Source organism: Lolium rigidum, chromosome 3 (assembly GCF_022539505.1).
Source record: "Lolium rigidum isolate FL_2022 chromosome 3, APGP_CSIRO_Lrig_0.1, whole genome shotgun sequence".
NCBI lineage: Eukaryota > Viridiplantae > Streptophyta > Magnoliopsida > Poales > Poaceae > Lolium > Lolium rigidum.
In genome coordinates this window covers 112,810,577-112,832,556 of record NC_061510.1, presented here as the reverse complement: position 1 = coordinate 112,832,556, position 21,980 = coordinate 112,810,577, and the positions used below count along the sequence as shown (strand labels likewise).

General features: G+C 48.5%; 2 protein-coding genes across 2 annotated transcripts; both read left to right on the top strand.

Annotated features, from left to right (window-relative positions):
- Window positions 1–1,961: 1,961 nt before the first annotated feature.
- LOC124695362 (myb-related protein Zm38-like) lies at window positions 1,962–3,012 on the top strand. Its single transcript, XM_047228217.1, has 3 exons — window positions 1,962–2,094; window positions 2,177–2,297; window positions 2,721–3,012. Exons 1-3 carry the CDS (start codon window positions 1,962–1,964, stop codon window positions 3,010–3,012), a joined length of 546 nt encoding a protein of 181 aa, XP_047084173.1.
- Window positions 3,013–17,436: 14,424 nt separating this feature from the next.
- On the top strand, window positions 17,437–19,309 carry LOC124695361 (myb-related protein Zm38-like). Its single transcript, XM_047228216.1, has 3 exons — window positions 17,437–17,569; window positions 17,682–17,811; window positions 18,661–19,309. Exons 1-3 carry the CDS (start codon window positions 17,437–17,439, stop codon window positions 19,307–19,309), a joined length of 912 nt encoding a protein of 303 aa, XP_047084172.1.
- The last annotated feature ends 2,671 nt before the right edge of the window (window positions 19,310–21,980 follow it).

Below are 21,980 nucleotides of genomic sequence, written 5' to 3'. Positions count from 1 at the left end.
GGAAGCTCCGAACAGATCGATCAGGGATAGATAATCTTCGACTAGGAGCCGTGCCGCAGGAGAGATATATAGCGTGGCCGCTGGCGCGGGTTCGTGCGTACACGCGTCCCGCGGACATGGCCACCCTCGCGTAGTCGCGTGCTTAGCCTGGGGCAGCGTAGCCTGCCCAGCGAGGATTGGTCGGCCGTGGCCACGATATTTTAAGGTTCGCTTTGTGGATTGCGCTCTTGGTTTTTTCACTTCGGTTCCGGCCGGTGGATCACAGGGGCTGGTCGGTGCGGTCGCCGGTGCCTGGGACGGAGTGTGTCTACACTCGATAGTCGGGGTCTTGGCTTTGTCCTGGGAAGCGCGACTGTGCTGACTATGTGAGTAGTACGTAGTAATATGGTCGATCTGTACTTGATGCTCGTAAGAGCATCTCCACTCGTCTCCCCGCAGAGCCCCCCACGGCCATTTTTTTTCATCCGGACGGCGAAAAACGGCCCAGTCAGGCCCCCGGTTCCTCGTTTTGATCCGGATTTGAGCCTATTTTCGTCCGGACTCCCCATGCCATCCCCGGCCCCCGGGAGCGCTCGGGGACTCCGGATGAAGCTAAACCAACCGCCCACGCCCACGTGTCTCCTCTTTCGTCCGGATTCCCCGAGCCGTCCTCTTTTTCCCCGAGAAACGCCGCTTGGGGAGCACACGACTGGAAATATACTGCCCCCCACGCCAAATCTTCCTCCAATCCGGACAAAAATTTCGCCGGATTTGGGCGTGGGGAGCGCCAACGAGTGGGGATGCTCTAAGTCGCAAGGTTGTGAATGGAAACTTGCAATCAGTTACGGCCAAGCCAGGATTGCTGTGTGCCCATGTCTATCTATACGATAGTAGCTTCTGTATGCGTGGTCGTGACTGCTCTCTGCCCTGTGCCCCCAACGAGTAAAATAGCGGCATGAACCACTTCTTAACAACCAGATCAAAGTGGCGCAGCGGAAGCGTGGTGGGCCCATAACCCACAGGTCCCAAGATCGAAACTTGGCTTTGATATTTCTTTTTGTTGTTCCTAATTGTTTGCTCATATATTTACTAAACCATCCTGTTGGTCAGAAGATTTTGTTTTTTAAAAAGATCCTGAGAAATCGTTTCACAATAACATGTGGCGACACTGAGAGTAGAAAACGTGTTCAAATAATCAAATCCTAACTTTTCGTTTTTCTGCCATGCCGTTTCGCAAGAACAATGGGCGAGAACCTGACACTGAAAGTGAAAGATGTTTATCGTCTCCCTAGCACATATGGATGCCACGCCACAGCATGTTGATGTTGTTTCTTCTCCGAAAGGAACACAGCAGTCGAAGTAGCATGCGTTTTCTTCTCCTAATAATACAACTTTCACCCACGATCACATCTGCGGGGATGCCAAGATGATGATTGTAAAGAAACGAGTAAAATGCATCATTAGTCCCTGAACCAAGAGCGGAGGCACAGAGCAGCGCCTGGCGCCAGCTCCCAGTTTAGAACAGATTACGCTGCGCCGATGTCTTGAACATCATCATATCGAACTCGTGAAAATATTTGAATGGAACACCATCAACCTGCTCCCTATCACTCTATCAGCAGTTCGCATCTGAATATCGAATGGTGGATCGATCTGATCTCTCACACTGCGAGCTAATTTTCCTAACTATTCTGTTGCTTTGCCAGGCGCGGCCCATGCTATAACAAAAACAGAAAAAATCGCTTCTGTTGTGTAATCAAAGTATCGAACACATGAAACAACCGTTCCCTCCGAATTCTCTAATCATGCTTCCGTCGAGTCCCTCTCCGCCATTTCGGCGTGATGGTGCTAGTGTTACGGCGCCTCTCTCACCAGGGCACGGCCTCTATATGTATACCGGTACCACACCCTGCGGCGATCACACCAGAGGGCTCTAGAGGTTAGAGCAGGTTGACATAGTAGTATTTTCGAGGAAGTGGAGGATGGGGCGTCGTCCGTGCTGCGACAAGGCGAACGTGACGAAGGGGCGGTGGACGCCGGAGGAGGACGCCAAGCTGCTGGCACACACCTCCAACCACGGCACCGGCAACTCGGCATCGGTTCCCCAGAGGGCGGGTAGTCATCTAGCTAGTTTTACACTCGATCTTTGTGATAGAAATGGTGTTGAGTTTGTATGGTTTTTGGCTGATGGATGCAGGGCTGAAGCGGTGCTGGAGGAGCTGCAAGCTGCGGTACAACAAGCACCTGAGGCCCAGCCTGAAGCCCGAGAACTTCCCGCAGGAGGAGGAGGACCGCATCCATTCCATGTTAGGGAACAGGTGCGTCTCCGATTAATTTCATCCCATCATCACCATGCATCTTGATTCTTGCCATGAGCGTTTGTCTTTGTTTTGGATATCTCAATAATGTTTCAGCAAAATTATAGTAGTTTTGAGATTGTCACGTAAATCAGTATTATACTTGCCTGAAAGGCTGAAAGATTGCATGCGCTACTAGCTTTCTAGTCAAGAATTTACTTCAGAATTCAGTCCAGCGACCATTCTCGTGCTCATGGTTCTTCTGAGTTCTGAATATGTTTTCGTGCCAGAATTCAGTAAGAGCACTGAGAGTGTGTGAAGAACTGAAGATGTGAATGTCATCTTATCGCAAAGAAAATTGTGACTGTGGCATGCCGTCTGAACTGTGTTTATCTTATATGAAAATACTGCATTGAGCTTTAGCTACTCGCCCTACGTATGCAGGTGGTCTCTGATCGCGAACCAGCTACCGGGGCGGACGGACAAGGACGTGCAGAGCTACTGGAACACCAAGCTCAGCGAGAAGCTTCGGCAGAGGGGCATCGACCCCCTCACACACCGCCCCATCGCTGACCTCATGCAGAGCATCGGCACTCTCCCCATCCGCCCCGCGCCCACTGCCGCGGCCTCCTCCTCCTCTGTGGCTCCCCTGCAGACTGTGGGAGTGGCGTCCAGGACCGGCCCTGCTGCGGCGGCGGGTAAGCGGGCCTGCACCAAGAACATAGGCTACGCATAAGGAGAATGGGCCGTGTGGCTGTGTGATCTACGGAACCTCGAAAAAAATTTTTTTTTTTTTGACATGGAACCATATCAATTCCATTAAACCTCAGGCATAGCAATATCGCTAGCCACAATCTCCGTTACATGATTCGGCACATTATCTGGCCACAAGAGGCCACTACCAGAGGAACCCGATGCACCTAGCGCCGCCATCGCATGCGCTGCTTTATTACAAGTTCTACAACCAAAAACAAAGGAAACTGAATTGAAATTCAGTCTAGCAAGCATCTTTGCATCCCTAACAAGGACGCCTACAGCTGAACGATCATACTCTTTGCTATTGAGAGCATTAACAAGCACTTGGCAATCTGACTCAACTATAATACGAGTCATTCCCCAGTTCATGGCCGCTGTCATTCCTTGAAGACACGCCTCCGCCTCAGCATGCAATGCACTTTGCGGAAAGAGCAACTGACCAGCTCCAGAGCCTGCAACCACACCTGCACCGTCTCGAATGATAAAGCCCCACCCTCCATTACAAGGGTCAGCAGTGAAGGCTCCATCGATGTTGATTTTCATATCATCCCCACATGGTGGCCTCCATCTCCCCCCATTTTCTGGTTGACTCACAATGGATTGACCCTTCACGTAGAATTTAGAAAACTCCATAGCCCAACGTCTTGCCTGGAACGCCACCTCCTCCACTGAGCGATCCCCTTCTCCTGCGTTTTTCTTGTTTCTGGCAGTCCACCACTGCCACAACATGGCTATAATTAGTAGCTTTTGCTGTTCTTCCATCTGGAAGATTTTCATCAACATATCTTGGGCATTTGCACATAAGCACAGCGTCAGCCTGGCTTCCTCCATATCGACCAAACGCCATAGCTTTTTAACTTGTTTGCAATGCAGGAAAAGATGTCCACCATCCTCATCTAACTTAAGGCAAACGCTAGCCTACATCCGACTCTAAAGAGACCATCTTCGGAACCACCCTAAGCTAAAAAAAAAGATCTTGGGAACCATCTGATGCACTTAAAGTGATCAAATCCTGCGTGTCTTATCAAATAATAAAAACTGTTTTTATGCATCAATTTTTTCAGAGTATGTAACATTTGTCCCCAATATTTTTTTTTTTTTTTTTGAGGGGTGGGAACTCTTCATTACTCAATAATAGTTTAGAGTCTTGTTTGTAGCTGCTCCAACAGCCACCTGAGAATCAGACTCCAGGACCAGACTCTGCACCTGAAGCTCTAATCCAAGTCTAAGACCCGCCAGAATGGCTTCAGCTTCAGCGTCCACCACATCCTGGCAAGTACCGATGGGTTTACTGACCGCTGCAATGACGATACCTTGACTGTTCCGTGCAACAGCTCCAATTGATGAAGCCCCGGATTTGGGACAGAAGGCAGCATCAACATTAATCTTCACAGTTCCCTCCTTCGGTGGTACCCAAGAACTTGGATTCCTGCATATATCTCCAAAGGGGGAATACGAGCAAGAGACAGTAGTAGGAGTGCAAATCTGATGTACAGGAGTTTTACCTTTGTCATCTCTCTGAACCGGGACATGATCGACCAAAGCTGAAGCATAGGCCAAGAGAAAGTTTACAGAATTTTTTATAGTTTCTTTACCTTTCTCATATATAGCATCACACCTGATATGCCAGGCGCGCCAGAGAACAAGCAAAACCTGAGCTCTTTGATTCTTGCTGCAACAATCAAGAAGAATTAGAAGCCGGTCCTTTCCGATGTACTCTGGAACATTTTCTCCGGTGGTAGATCCCAGTAGTCCCTCATTTTTTCCCTCAGCGCTCTTGCTTTGGTACAGGAAACAGTGGCATGGAAACTATTCTCCTCGGTCATACCGCACAATTTGCATGTGCTCAAAGTCTCCAGGGTTCTTCTCTGCTTGTTCCTTGTTGTAGGAAGGTTATCGCGTGCAGTTCTCCAGCCAAAGATGCGCACCTTGGCCGGAACTTTGGCACTCCAAATGACACTCCAGATTTTCCTTGCGTTGTTCTGTGCTCCGCTCCCTCCAGCGATCCACCTGGTACCATTGTTAAGATTGTAAGCCAACTTATAAGCGCTTTTAACGTAAAAGTTACCATTTCTTTCATAGTGCCACGCCATGATATCTTCACTGGACTGGTCTGGGAGCCTCATGTTAAGGATACAGGCAGCATCCTCAGCATAGAAAATTCTTCTCACGATGTCCTGATTCCATTCGTTGGATCCGTTGGTTAGTAATTGGCTAACCCGTCGAACTCTAGTATTACTTTTACCAGCTCTTGGTTTCAGATTGTAGTCTCTTGGCAGCCAATTGTCCCGCCATATGTTGATTCCTTTTCCGTTCCCAACTCTCCGGATTAGTCCCTCCTTGAGCAGCTCTAGCCCGTGCTCGATGCCACGCCAAGAGGGAGATGCATCCTGTCTAAACACAGTATCCAGGAAGTCTCCATTAGGGTAGTAAATGGATTTTAGTAGCCTTGCACAAAGGCTATTCGGATTTGAGACGATCCTCCAACACTGCCTAGCTAGCATAGCCTGGTTTAGGATCTTCATATCTCTGAAACCCACTCCTCCAAATTCTTTTGGTCTGGTAAGCACGTCCCACGATTCCCAATGCACTTTCCTCTTCTTTTCATCCTCTCCCCACCAAAAGTTCCTTACCATGCGGGTATAGTCGTCGTGGAACCCCGCTGGAAGTTTGAACACGCTCATGACATAGTTGTTCATTGTTTGAGCCACTGACTTGATGAGTTCATCTTTTGCACCCATTGACATAAACCTCTCAGCCCAGTTCGAGAGCTTTTTACCCAGTCGATCCTTTTGTGGTTGAAATTTACCCTTCTTCATGCGACCTTCTGGGGTAGGCAGTCCGAGGTATTTGTCCTCAAAGTCTTGCCGTTCCACCTCCAGGATGCTTCTAACCTCATTTTGCTTCTGGAGGGGGCAACTGTCACCAAACATAATAGAACACTTGTTAGCGCTTAAAATCTGCCCTGAACCCTTTTCAAAAGTTGTGATGGCTGATTTTATAATAGTTGCTTGCTGGTGATCCGCTTTGAAGAAAAGTATGCAGTCATCTGCGAACATTAGGTGGGAAACCCCTGGCGATGTTCTACAGATTTTCAGCTCCTTGAGGTGTTGATCAAGGATTGCTCTATGAATCCTTTTTGACAAGGAATCAGCCACAAAGAGGAATAGATAAGGGGACAGGGGATCCCCCTGTCTCAGGCCTCTAGTTGGGACGATTTCTTCAGTGAGGTTGCCGTTAACTTGGACGCAGAACTTAACCGTGGTAACACAGGTCATGATCCAGCTCACCCACTTTTCATTGAAACCTAGCTTTAGAAGCAGCTCTTTAAGAAAGGTCCAGTCGACCCTGTCATATGCCTTGGATAAATCCATTTTGTAAGCACAGAAAGACTCACTTGGTTTCCTATTTCTTTGAATTGCATGGAAACATTCAAACGCTATTAGAGCGTTATCTGAGATGAGTCTTCCCGGGATAAAGGCGCTTTGGGTGTCACTGATAAGACCGTGTAGGTGAGGCCTAATTCTGTTGACAAGACATTTTGATATGATCTTGTAAATCACGTTGCAAAGGGATATGGGTCTGTAGTCTTTGAGATCACAAGCTTCATCAGATTTTGGAATCAACACAATCTTTGTCATATTCATGCCATCAGGTAGTTCACCATCATGGAAGAACTTCTTGATTGCCTTACAAATTTCTGCTCTCAAGAGAGCCCAGTTCCTTTGGAAGAATCTTGCAGGTAGGCCATCCAGGCCTGGTGCTTTGTGCGGTCCAATCTGAAACAGAGCATCGCCGATTTCTTCTTCAGTAAACTCAGCAACCAGTTGACTGTTTATCAGGTCCGTGACAGCAGGTTCCACGGATTCCAGAAGGGGAGACGGGTCAATCTCCGGGTCTTCTCTATAGAGGGACTCAAAAAATAGTTGAGTCCTCCTTTTAATTTCTTCTTCGTCTGTAGCAAATGACCCATCATTTCTTTTCAGTTTTACAATTCTATTTCTTTTCCTCCTACCTGAAGCTTTCCGATGGAAGAACCTAGTGTTGCGGTCCCCATCTCTTAACCATTCAATCCTAGAACGTTGTTTCCACATAATTTCCTCCCTTAAGAGAAGCTCATCCAGCCTAGAAGAAACTCTTTTTATTTCCTCCTGGTTTCTGAAGAAATCCCGGTTCTGAAGTGTATCAAGAGTTCTTCTCAGGTCCTTTATTTCCTTATTTACAGAGCCAAACATGTCTCTGCTCCACTTATCCATAGAGGCCATGGTGGAGTTAAGCTTGTCATGGATACCTGCAAGGTCAGCAGCAGGACCAAGCTGGCTCCAAGTCTGGTCAATGTGATCGAACAGAGACTTGTCTCTCTCCCACATCAACTCATAACGGAGTTGGCGTCTTGTACAACTGCTCCTTTTTTCCTCCTTCAGGATGACCAAGATCGGGCAATGGTCAGATCGAGACGAGGTGAGATGGTGCACCGTTGCATCAGGGAACATGGTCGACCATGCCGGGCAGGCCACGGCGCGGTCTAGTCTGACACGGACATTTCTCTGCCCTCGTTGTTTGTTGTTGTAGGTCCATGGCGTTCCAACAAAGCCAAGATCATGGAGATTGCAGTGTTCTAGGGTCTCTCTAAATGCTGCCATCTGGCCCGCATTTCTCCTTCTTGCTGAGAAGTGCTCGGACTGAAACATGGCTTCATTAAAGTCCCCACACATTAGCCAAGGTTCCGAAGACTGAGGTTTAATACGCTTGATCAGTTTCCAAAACTCAGGCCTATCACAGGGACGCGGTTCACCATACACAAAAGTGGTTCTCCATTTTATTCCAATCTGATCCTGAACTATTACATCAATGTGGTGCTGGCCAAAATTTAGCAAATCGATCTTCAGATCAGAACTGACGAAGAGGGCAATGCCTCCTCCTTTACCCTCGACACACACCGGCAGGCAGTTGCTGAAGCCGATGCGTCTACACACACTCTCCACCAGGGCTTTATTTTGCCTAGTCTCAGACAGAAAGACTAGGTTGGGTCTATGCTCCCGCACTAGGCGGCAAAGCTCTTGGACTGTCTGAGGCTGCCCCAAACCTCGGCAGTTCCAGACAAGGATCTTCATTGGGCCTGCCAGGCACCCTCATCGGTGCCCGACTTACTGCCGGCATTCTGGGGGCCAGCATCTCCCTCTGCGTTCAGGTTACTTTCTCCCGTACCCTCATCCCTGTTGCTCCTATCTTTCTGAGTACTCTGGCCTTCTAGTGTGCTCTGAGCGCTCTCAATGAGCAGCAACCTCTCAGCCCCCTCCCTCCCTATTACATTGTTCTCATTCTTACTCTCAGCTACAATCTCTAGAGACTCGCTCTCTATCTGTTCCGACTCTACCATAGCAAAAGCACCTCTACAATGCACATTTCTAGAGCCTATACGGTCTGTACCTTCCTCGTTCCTCAACTGCTGCAGAGCTTCCTTTCCCAGGCACACCTCCAGCGAGGGGACCTGCATGACGACCCTCTTTGCTTGAGGGTGCAAAGTCAGGTCATCGTTTTCATGCCTTTTACGCGGAGCCCCCAGCACAATGGCCTGGGTTGTCAGCGTGTTCTCCGGCTCGCTCTGTTCTTCGTCCTTTCCTCTAACCTGCCTCTTCCAGGTTCCCTTCTTTGCTGGTGGAGTGGAGGTGTCTAGGTTTTCCTCTCCTGATGCCTCCACCACAGTTTCAGGTGGGTGGGTGGAGGCCGCCAAGGCAGGCAGGGAGGAGGAGGAGCCCTCTTTTGGGCTGTCGTTGTCGCCTTTTGTCAGCGGGTCGTCGACAGAGAGTTTGCCAACCTCCCTGGCAACGTAGGCGATGATCGCCTGCTGGCGAGTGTTGTTGTCGATCTTGGATGGAGTCGGGCTGGCTGGTTGGTTCCACGGGAGGGTAGGCACTAGTTGGCGACGCTCCTGCTCCGTGGTTTCAGGGAGAAACCAGCGGCGCGGGTCTTCAACGTGCGTGGGTGGGACTCCAAGCTCCCTGCCGTACCCTCCGCTCCTCAGCTCCATCGGGAGGATACACCTCTCCTCTCCATGGCCAATGATGCCGCAGGAGAAGCAGAATCTTGGCAGCCTCTCGTAGAAGATGTGGACGATCACCTCCTCTCCAGTAATCCCGTCCAGAAGGGGAGTCCACCGAAGAAGAGGTTGGTTGATGTCGATCCGCACCCTGGCTCTGAGAAATTTGTCGCAAATATCTCCACGCGAGTTATTATCAATGGTGATGTAGGAGCCAATTTTCTTACCCAGGTCTCTTGCGAGTTTCTTCGACAGCAGGTAGAAGGGGATGTCCTTGAATTGTGCCCAGATGGGCACAGACGTGAAGGTTAGAGTAGCAGGATCTTCCCCTTCCTTCAGGGCTTCGATCAGCACAGCATCATCTCTGTACCGCCATGGCCCTCCGCGGATTACGTGCGTGAAGTCGCCCTCCTCTGCGAACTCCAGCACGAAACGCCTTCCTTCCAGCGGGTTGAAGTCGAGCCTGCCTCTCAACTTCCAGACCTTCTTCATGGAGTCCACCAGCTGCTTGGAACTCACGGTCAGCACGGACAAGAAAATGCCAACCGCAAGGAATCGCAGCTGGGAGACTCCTCTAGCTTTGGCCATGTTGATGACGATAGCCTCCTTCTCCCGAGGTGTGCCCAGCTCTTGCAGCAGTTGCTTCCCGCGGCTTTGGCGAGATGGTCCCGCGGTGTCCCCTCCCTCGCCGCTTCCCAGCGATAGGCCAGCGAGGGTGGTCACCACGTTCCCCTTCGTCTTCTCTGTATCGATTGTTCCCCGCTGCACCTCCACCTCCACCTCCTTGGCGGCAGCAGCACCGGCAGCAGGTACAAACTTGTTCTTCTCCGCCATGGCGATTGGTGTTGCAGTGGTAATCTCGTAACCCTGGATTGTGTGGCTTCCTTCTTTTTCCTCTCTCCCTTTTATAATCCCACCTGGATCAATACTCCTCTGATCGCTCGCCTGGGTGACAACGGCGGTCAATCGCCATTGAAAACAGCCAATAATGCCCGCAAAATCTGCCATTCCAATCTCTCTGCTCCAGCTGCGTGTGAAATCCGTAACGGTCATCTCGAGAGGGGATTCCGCCCTATGGATCTTCGAGACGCCCGTTGATTCTTCCTCTTTAGTACTGTACTCCAGAGCTAGTACCGCTCCCCGCCGCTTGCTCCATCCGGGATCCCTCCCAATCCTGGACCGATCCTCCATCATGGGAATCATAAAGACGCCCCTTGATTTCTCCTTTTCACCGTTGCTCACCTGGATCGAATTCTGGTCAGGCATGATATTGACCGATCCCCTTTCTGGTTCAATTGCGCACCCGCGGGCCGCAGCCGCGAGATCCTTCTTCTCTTCCCCGGCCACCACGGACACCGCCTGGGATGCATACTGACCAGTAAATTGCCTTGATCTGAGCCTGCATCGCTCAAGGCACTTTTTGGGGGACACAGAGCGCCTAGCGATCTCCCTCAATCTCTCCCTCCAACTCGTAGGTAGAAAATCTGGTGGGTGGTAGGCCTGAATGGGAATTGGATGGATTCGACTTAAGATCTCTCCTTTCTCTTCTCCATTCGAAGGAATCTCTCTCTCTCTCCGCTGACGGCAGTCGCCTCCTAAGGGTTCGGAGAGACCAAACGTCATCCCTGGCTGAACTTGCCCCAATATTTTTCCTATACACTGAAAAAATTTCGTCAATGATGCAAAATAATCTCCAATGATTCTCCATGTATCTAATATTTTAAAAATGTGACATCGTTTTGCAACACTTTTCTGCAATATATCCAATATTTTTGCCTAACTCATACAACGTTACAAGTGTACACATGTAACATTGGTACCATTTCTTCCCTCAAAAAAACATTTGGTGCCATTTCTCTTTAGCATATGTACAAAAATAACTCTGCAACTTGGCTCAGACTTACACAACATAAGTGATGCATATATGTAACGAATCACAATATCATGTGTAACATCAACAACAACAAAATCCCCAAATTTGATGTGGACAATCTTCTCTAACTCCTACAATGGAGGAAGCAGTGGGAGGGATTGACATCAGCACCATCAGTCAAGGCCGAGCAAGTGGTTGATCAGCGGTGGCCCGATCTTCTCAGTGAGCAGAGTGGATGGTGACGAACACGACGATGAAATCAATGATATGGTGGATGATAACTTGTATGACGCTGCTGATTCTCTCGATTAATTTCCATCGCCAATGCAACAACTCTCAACCCTGCAAGATATTCGCAACTCCACACACTTGCGCACATAGCCGCCGATCACGAAGCGGTTAATTTGCAATCTCCCAATTCCTAGTGGAACAATAGATCACACAAACTTTCAGTAGCAAAACACCAGATCGATGCGAATTGGTGTATAGAATTTAGTAGTATTGCGTAGCAATCAACTATGAACTAGGGTTTATCTTAAACATGGCCTAAACCTAATTTGCGGGCGTCCTTGGCACTTATATAGAGGTCCATGACGATCATGTTACGAAAATAGCTGATACAAACTGACCCAAGATGGGAATCGGCCAAGTTGTTTCGGACAAGGGCCGGCAGTGCCGCCCATGCCAGGCCGGCAGTGCCGCTGGTGACACCCCGGCAGTGTCGGCCCTATCAGGCCGGCAGTGCCGCTGGGGGCACCCCGACAGTGCCTCCCAAGGCACCCTGGTAGTGCCACCCCTTGCAGGCCGGCAGTGCCGGTGACGTCGTCTCCCTCCTTCGCGCATGCCTCCCTATCCTCCCTCGTGCGCCTGTGGGGTGTCTTCACGTCCAGCACCATGTTCAGCTGCTCCTCTCCTCCTCGTGCAACGCTTGCTCCATCTTCATACCTGATCATACATAAATAAAGCGACTTAGGTAGTATAAAGTTATCATCGATCAAAGTATCATTCAAGAGCGGATTCACATGTTGTTTATGTAGCTTCGCACGAGCCCTTGTAATAGATCCAGTCCTAACTTCATTGGACTTGAGCTTCAAGCTACATCTTGATCATCTTGCAATGAAGGAGGTAATAGTTCGGTAGGGATGTCCTCATCAGTTGTCAACCACCGTAGGTGGACAAGCAGCTCAGTCTGGGAGCGATCGGCGCGGGCGGGTAGAAGACACTAGTAACAATTGGGGCTTCAATGACAGTTTGATACTAACGGTTTGGAAATCCGTCAGCGAATGTCTTTTTCTGTGACGGTACCGCATTTTCGCGTCACAGGTGGCGTTTTGGGCCGCTCGGGCCAAAAAATTAGTGACGTCCGAGCTCAAAACGTCAACGATTATCGAGAAATAAGCGTCGCGGGAGGTGGGCGGCCCGAACTGCGGAGTCGGCAGGAGGGTCGTCACAAGAGCTGGGCTTCGGGCCTGTGGACACACTCTGCATGATTCTGTTCACGTACTTTTCTATCTGCCCGCACAACAGTCCAAGGCCAACAACGCAGGGACCCATATTAGTAAGGGGAGACAACCACTGTCTGCACACATGTACCTGGTCTGCAGCAGTGCAGGTCCGCATGTCAGGTACCGACACGACCCTCCTACGTGGGACCATCCGTTCCGACAGCCTCCAAGCATGCGAAGTGGACCATACCTGTCAGTACCACCAACATGGGCTCCACATGTCAGTTGCCATGCCAAAAAAATTTGGGCACGTGGGCCTACATAATACGCTGGGCCTACGTGGGTCCCATGTGCCATTCCCGGCCCATCGGGCCCCGCATGTCAGAGCATTGATGGGCCCGCGTATCGGTGGGCCCCGCTTGATAGGTAGATACGGCCTTCCTACAAAGCATGCTGGGCCGCCCGTTTTAACAGCCTCCCATCCATCTTAGTGGACCAGTCCTGTCAGTGCGACCAACCAAGGTTCCACATGTCAGTTTCATTGCCTTTTTTTACGCACGTGCGATCAGAAGTATCTGCCTCTCTCAGGCAGCTTTCTGGGTGCCATATCGTCTCTCGGGCTCACATGGAGATGTGGGACCCACATGATTCACAATGGGTCCCACTTGTTTGTTACGCATCCAGGTGTCTTTGGGCCAAATTGGGTGAGTAAAGTCAAAGGCCTATTTAGTAGGTTTGAAACAAGTCTACAGAGGAGCCCAGCTTATATCCAAAGCTAGACTGGGGGCCTAGACCAATTCGTAGAAAATTATATTCCGGCCTAGATCGATTACCCCTAGCTTCGCTGCTCCAGTTCGCCTCTGCTGGCCTGCCATTGCCGACACCCGAGCAGGTCCATCACCGCCGTCCGCCATTGCTTGCAGCCTAGCCAGCTTTTCTGGCCCGAATAACCACTTCTTCAGGTCAGCAAGTTGCAGCCACGTTAAGACTCTGACATGTTTTTCGATAAAAGTCCCTGGCATATACTATTACTATCTCCATCCTAAAATAATTGTCTCCGAATAAGTGGGGATGGGCCTATGAGATAGACCACGGCCCAAAGCTGATGCAGGGAATGCAAACGCACGATCGATAGATGCACCTTCCTTCTTTTTTTAACATGAAGATATATTAACCTTAACAATCATAGTACAAGATTTACATAAATCATCAAAGAGGAAGAGCCAGCGGTAATAGGCTGCACATAACAAAATGTACATGACCATGATATGCATAGAAGATACCGATGTTTTCAGCTCAAGTTTTCATCAATGATAGATGCACCTTCGATGACTAGTAGGAGTCTAATTCACACTTTCCACTTAATTTTCTTTTCTCATATGTTCATTGATACAAAAGACACAAGCAAAATATTTAACCTGATCTTGCATTGCCAGTAAGATCAGTCCATGGGTCTAGTAAGTCTGACATACAATTTTAACAAGAACAGTTCACCACAAAAGGACTACCAATTACAATTACACCATTACATCAGAGGATACTTAAGGGGAGCTGGTGGCGAGCATTACACACGCTTCAGCTTTTGGCATGGCAGTACCAGCTTCAGGATTGGGGTGTCCACTAGATGCAAGATCAGGTAGCAACAGATCTAAATCTTTTGGCATGGCAGTACCAGCTTCAGAATTGAGGTGTCCACCAGCTGCAATATCAGGTAACTGCCATTGGGATACCAGGTGCATTTTTTGGTACTGTGGCTATCAATGATCTTAAGATTTAGTAGTTAGATGTGAAGATTGCTTACCTGCATCGAGAAGTTGAGAATGGGATATACATGGACCAACCTAGTTTTGTTGTGCCCGATAAGAAGGATCTTATTTGCAAGTTATATAGGTCCCTTTATGGTCTAAAATAGTCTCAAAGAAAATGGTATAGAAAGTTTGATTTATTTTTGCTCGCATATGATTATAAGATATCTCAATATGATAGGTGAATTTATATCAAATTTGTTAATGGATCACCTATATACTTCATGTTATATGTTGATGATATGTTGTAAGGGTATTTTACCCTTATCCATTATTCTGGTAACAATGACACCGTTGCTAGAGTAATTGGACTAATACACGTCTATAAGATTATTCCCAGGTATTAGCCAAATATGCATAATGGTGTATCAATGGAACAAGAAGGTAAAGGGAGACCCCCCCCCCCCCACTTCGACAAAAATGAATAAAGGTTGTTCAGCCTCATGCCGGTATGTGGTCCGGTTCGACCGGCCGTGGCACCAGATGGCCCGGCACCGACCGGCCTCTGGACCGACACCTTCCGGACATGATCCAGTAACGCAGACACCTTCGCCTGGTGCTCGCCCGGCGCACGGTCCGGTTTGGACCGGCCGGTCCGGCCTCACGCCCGGCCACGCCGGCCTGAGGACCGGCCTCCCCGGTGCATGCCGGCTCCTGCTCCGGTGACATCCAGGGGCATGTACTGTAAGCCCCCGATCCGCCCCGGTCACGGCCCGGCGCCCGGTCCGGTTTGGACCGGATGGTCCGGCCTGTGGCCCGGTTGGACCTGCCCCTACGCCGGATGACCCGGCCGCAGGCCCGGCTGACCGGCTCCCTCAACCATTTGCTGAGCTGGACAAGTCACAACGGCTGGATTTCAAGGGACCCTATAAATACCCCTTCACCTAGTTCAGAACACTTGGGCACTACATTACAAACTGTTCTTGAGCTCTCTCTCTCATACTCCATTGATAGAAACACCAAAAGCCTCAAATCTCCCTCCTCCTCCACCCAAACTCGAATCCCTTCGGGGAAAAGATAGAGGAGGCCTTTATCTATAGTTCCACCGAGCCAAATCTTGTTTCCCCTTGTATTCATCGAGATACCTGATCTCTAGGGTTCCTTTGAAACCCTAGGTGGGCACAAGAAGTCTGGAAGCATCCGGGCTATGGATTTGCTCCTGACAAGATTGTGAAGGTTTGGAGGCTACCTCAAAGTTTACCACAAGTGAGAAGAGCTATTCCTTCGTGGGATAGGCTTAGGAGAAGAAGGTGAGCCTTCGTGGTGTTGGGGAATCCTTCGTGGGACCCCCACCTCTCCAAACGTGACGTACCTTCTTGCAAAGGAAGGGAACACGGGAATAAACCTTCGTCTCCGCATTCTATCGATTATTTATAACCGAACTCTTACTTGTGATATATCTGCTTGTGAGAGCCTTCGTGCTCAAGTTACTTGTATCATCATATAGGGTGCCTCACCTAGTTTGCATTAGGCCCACCTTTATATTCCGCAAAGCCTAATATTGCAAAGAAAGAATTAAAATTTGTAGAAACCTATTCACCCCCCTCTAGGTTTACCATCTCTGAACTTTCATATGATGGTTGCTGCCAAGAGCAAGAAAGAGATCACTACTTCAAAGGCACAATTAAGTAGTGAGTTTGACATGAAGGATCTTGGTGATGCTAAGAAAATTTTAGGTATGGTGGTTTATTATTTCTTAGTCAGCAAAGTTACATTAAGAAAATCCTTCAACGTTTTAATATGCTTGATCCTAGGTTTGTTTGTACTCTTATTGCTCCTCACTTTAAGTTCTCGGCATTGCAATGTCCTAGTACTGATAAAGATTTTATAGTACATGTCACGAGTTCCATATTCTAGTGATGTTGATTCCTTGATGTATGCCATGGTTTTTTTCATCCTGCTTTATCATATATTCATATGCTATGAGTTTGGTCAGTCGATACATGGCTAATCATAGAAAAGAACATTGTAAAGTTGGTCAGTGGATTTTCAGCTACCTTTGTAGCACATCCAATGCTTGCTTGAAATTTAGCAAGACTAGCGAAGGGACTCGATGGCTATGTGAGTTCAGATTTTGCTGCCAATTTGGATAAGAGGATTTGGCGGATGTGTTGTGAGTTGGAAGGCAACACTCCAAGCATTTGTTGCGCAATTTACTACTAAGACTGTATACATGGTTATTGCTAAAGCATGACAAGAATTTGTTTGGTTGAAATATTTTGCTGAGCTTTGTAGAGATGATTCTTAAGTTGATCTGTTTTATGACAGTTAAAGTGTCTTATAATAAGCTAGAGATCAAATATTTCATGAGAGAATGAAGCACATTAATATCAAATACTATTATGTTCGTAACATTGTTGCACAAGGTAATCTTGTGGATGTGATGACAAAGCAAGAGCTTCACTCAAGCTTGACTGGCCGTTTAGTCTAAGCAGTTGTTCGCGCTAGAAATTATTTTTTTCTTTTGTAATTCAGGATATTGTTAATGTTCATGCTAAAAGATGGAAATTTTGTATTAAGGTGGAGTATGTTGAAATAAAGTTGCGGAGAGTGAAACTATAGCAAGGAAGGTTTGTGGAGTAGTATTCGACTGCTCCGTCCTTGGAAACTAGCATGCATGCATTTTCTTCTAGTACTAATAATACAACTGTCAGGTTCACATCCGCGGCGTTAACACAACTGTCAAGACGGTAGTACAGAAACGATGAGCAGAGGCGCCTGGGATATGATCCCGGGCAGCTCCCAGCTGGTTAAAACCGATTCCGCGGCGCTGATGTCGTGAAAATCATCATGTCGAACTCGTGAAACTATTTGAATGGAACAGCATGCATCAGCCCGCTCCCCTCACAACGTCGGATTAGTAGATTAACCCACCAACCCGCATCTAATCTCTCACAGGGCTGTTGATTTGCCGGAAGGAAGCAGTTGCCCGGGCGATAAACTAGGACTAAACAAGAACCTCGCGTCTCTTCTCTAATCAAACACATAAAAGAACCGTTTCCTTGGGATCGTCACTAACCCATGCCATCGCTAGTTAAATGAGGAGGGGGGGAGCTCATGCTTCCGTCGCGTGCGTCTCCACCATCTCGACATGTTGTTACCGTGCCCATCTCACCGGAGCCCCACTATATGTATGCTGGTACCACCACCCTGCGGTGATCTCATCAGGGGGCACCAGAGGTTGGTGCTGGTACTTGTAGCTCGAGTTCGATCGGTCACCATTAGGAAGAAGGTGCCGGGGATGGGGCGGCCGCCGTGCTGCGACAAGGCGAACGTGAAGAAGGGGCCGTGGACGCCAGAGGAGGACGCCAAGCTGCTGGCGTACACCTCCAACCATGGCACCGGCAACTGGACCTCCGTTCCCCAGAGGGCAGGTCGTCATCTTGCTTTACAGCGCTGGAATGCGGCTGGCCGGACTTTGCCATCGAAATGGTGCCGAGTGTGCATGGTTTTTGGCTGATATGTTCCATCATTTCATGGATGCAGGGTTGAAGCGGTGCGGGAAGAGCTGCAGGCTGAGGTACACCAACTACCTGAGGCCAAACCTGAAGCATGAGAACTTCACGCAGGAGGAGGAGGACCTCATCGTCACCCTCCACGCCATGCTCGGAAGCAGGTGCCTCTGCAATTACTTTCCTCCATCACCATTCAATCATCTTGTCATGACTGTTGTCCTAGCTTGTTTTGGATCTCTTAATGATACTACTACACAACTAAAGTTCAGATCTTAATTAGGAGTACTGTAGTAACCTTGCAATCATACATAACCTGAGACGTTTTGTATCTTACACTAGTATTTCTGAGGTTCATACAATCTAGAAAGCATCCCAAAGAATCATAATTTTCCTATGATTAGGTCTAGTCTAACAGGGTTATTCGTTTTGCAAAAAATTGACAAACAAGCTATCTCGAGTAAACATTGATGTTTCATATATAAGAATGATCAATTACAGCCTATACCACACCCACAAATATCAGTATTGTTTTGGATGGATAATTTTTTTCTATGAATTTTAAGCTTGTTACAAATTTGTGTATAAATTTAGAGAACTAATATGCGTTACCGAGAATAGCTGGTGGAATATTCAACAAATTAGGGGTAGAAGTGGTGGAAACCGCAAAAATATCTATCCACGAAAGCTTTGAGTGAAGCGAGTGGAAACCTCAATTTCCTCTAGAGAATCAGCCGATTTACCAGAGTTGGCGTTCTACTTCTAGTCAAAATTTTATTCCAGTAGTTCGTAACAATCGAACAGAATTTACTACTGTGACTTGTGTCATGTTTTCAGTTCTTCTGAATATGATTTCCTACCAGAATCTAGTGAAAGTATTGAAAAAAGAGTGAAGATTTGAATTGCATGCCTTCTGAAATCTGAACTGCGCTTGTCTTTGTAAGAAAATTTTGCGAAAGACACATTGAGCACTAACACGGCAGTGTACGTGTATGTATTCTTGGCGCATGCAGGTGGTCTCTGATTGCGAACCAGCTGCCGGGGCGGACGGACAACGACGTGAAGAACTACTGGAACACCAAGCTTAGCAAGAAGCTGCGGCAGCGGGGCATCGACCCCATCACCCACCGCCCCATCACCGAACTCATGCAGAGCATCGGCACCCTCGCCATCCGCCCTCCGCCCACCGCCGCCGGCGCCTCCTCCTCCACTTCCTCCTACTTCCCCATGAACCCAGCGGAGGCGCCGGCGTTCCACGACGATGTCCCGTACCACCACGCCCTGCACCAGCAGCAACAGGTCATCACGCTCCTCGACGCGGACGCGCCAGGGGTTGCGGCGTCGCCGGACCACCATCAGCTCAAGTGGAGCGACTTCCTGGCCGACGACGCCGCGGCGCTCGAGGCAGCGACGCCGCAGGCCGTTCTTGGCCAGTACCAGGAGGCCGCGGTGGCTGTTGGCGGAGCACGCGCGTACGGAGACATTGTAGACGGTACCGCCGCTGATGTCGGAGGAGGCGGGGAGGACAGCGCGGGTTCGGCCTTCATCGACGCGATGCTGGACAGTGACAAGGAGATGGGTGTGGACCAGCTCATTGCCGACCTTCTCGCCGACCCAGCGTACTACTACGGCGGTGGCTCCTCGTCGACGTGGGGCTGTTGAGTAATTAACCAGAGGTTACATTAGGACCGATGGCTTTTAGGCTTATATAGGGTATTTCGTTTGATTCTAGTACCATGAACTTTGTTATGGGTGCATCCCAATCGTTGATGAGCTGAAAACGCATGCGCTCGTGCTCTTATTTGATGTCTTTGTGGCAAATAAACGGGCAGGATTAGTTGGGGAATAGCCAAATGGCGATCCTCATCATAGAAGCGTTTGTCAGAATACAACTGCGGAGTGGAGAGTGAAACTGAAGCGTTTGATTGTGTGTGTTTTTTTGTTTGGATTCCGTTACTTATCTCTGTATGTAATCGTTTATGGTGCTTGGCTGTTCGTGGACCTAAAATTTGGCTTCAAATTTCCAACCGGGCTTACGCGGAAACCATGACACCAATCTCCATCCAGTGGGGCTAACAAAATTAACTCTCTCTGTCTCCGGCCTGTGAATATCCATGGCCCAAAGAGATAAAGATAGGACACAGGAATACATGATCCTCTAAAAAGCAAATAAGTCAAGGATACAGTGGCATCTATTCTAAAAAGAGGTCGAATATATGCTGATTGTGTGGATTTGATATCTACAATTGGAAGTGTTTCTTTTAAACATAGGATAGGCGTCGATTGAATCCCCCATTCGGGATAGGTGGCCGCTCTGCTTGCGGTGTACCCGAGTGGGCGGAGGAGGGGGGGGGGATCAAATCTCCCAATCGGGACAGACGTCGATTGAATCCCATCGCCGACATGACAGCCATGGCGGCTCTTGTGCTCGGCATCGACTTCGATGCGATGGATGAAGGCATATCTAAAATTGTCATGACAACCGGGTTAATTGGCCATGCCATGTCGCTGACGTAGCCGGATTCGTAGTCGCGTGTCCAACCGTTACATGAGGACGTGTGAATTTCACTTGAACAGGAGAGGCTTCATAAAAAAAGGGCGATTTGACCTTTTCTCTTGTGACAGACTAAAGGGTGCTTTAGGAGCCAAGAAATTGAAACAACCTATTTGTTGGAGATATGCCCAAGAGGCAATAATAAAAATGGTTATTATATATCTTTATGTTTATGATAAATGTTTATATACCATGCTATAATTGTATTAACCGAAACATTGATCATGTGTGATATGTAAACAACAAAGAGTCCCTAGTATACCTCTTAACTAGCTTGTTGATTAATGGATGATTAGTTTCATAATCATGAACATTGGATATTATTAATAACAAGGTTATATCATTGTATGAATGATGTAATGGACACACCCAATTAAGCGTAGCATAAGATCACGTCATTAAGTTATGTGCTATAAGCTTTCAATACATAGTTACCTAGTCCTTATGACCATGAGATCATGTAAATCACTTATACCGGAAAGGTACTTTGATTACATCAAACGCCACTGCGTAAATGGGTGGTTATAAAGGTGGGATTAAGTATCCGGAAAGTATGAGTTGAGGCATATGGATCAACAGTGGGATTTGTCCATCCCGATGACGGATAGATATACTCTAGGCCCTCTCGGTGGAATGTCGTCTAATGTCTTGCAAGCATATGAATAAGTTCATAAGATACCACATACCACGGTACGAGTAAAGAGTACTTGTCAGGAGACGAGGTTGAACAAGGTATAGAGTGATACCGATGATCAAACCTCGGACAAGTAAAATATCCCGTGACAAAGGGAATTGGTATCGTATGTGAATGGTTCATTCGATCACTAAAGTCATCGTTGAATATGTGGGAGCCATTATGGATCTCCAGATCCCGCTATTGGTTATTGGTCGCAGAGAGTTCTCACCCATGTTCACATAGTTCGCGAACCGTAGGGTGATACACTTAAGGTTTGATGTTGTAATGTTAGAACTTGAATATGGAATGGAGTTCGAAGTATTGTTCGAAGTCCCGGTTGGGATCCCGGACATCACGAGGAGTTTCGGAATGGTCCGAAGAATAAGATTCATATATAGGAAGTCATTTTATAAGATTTAAAATGATCCGGAAGATTTTATGGCAGGTTCTAGAAGGTTCTAGAAAAGTCCGGAAGAAATCAATTTGGAAGGCGGAGTCCCGAAGGGACTCCACCTCCCATGGCCGGCCAACCCTAGAGGGGGGAGTCCAAGGTGGACTCCACATAGGTGGCCGGCCAACCCCCCTCATGGAAGGGTGGGAATCCCACTTGGGTGGGAGTCCCACCTTGGGTAGGTTTCCCTACTACATGGAAGGTTTTGGGTTGGGGTCTTATTCGAAGACTTGTAGTCCAACACTTGGGGGTTCCACCTATATAATGAGGGGCATAGGGGAGGGGGCCGGCCACCACAAGCCCTCAAACTGGCCGCACCCCTAAGTGGCCGACCACCCCCTCTCCCAAACCCTAGCCGCCCCCTCTCCTCCACCTCTCCCGCAACGCTTAGCGAAGCTCCGCCGGAGTTCTCCATCGCCACCGCTGATGGCGTGTAACTCACACGTTCGTTGGAAACCCCAAGAGGAAGGTATGATGCGCACAGCAGCAAGTTTTCCCTCAGAAAGAAACCAAGGTTTATCGAACCAGGAGGAGCCAAGAAGCACGTTGAAGGTAGATGGCGGCGGGATGTAGTGCGGCGCAACACCAGGGATTTCGGCGCCAACGTGGAACCTGCACAACACAACCAAAGTACTTTGCCCCAACGAAACAA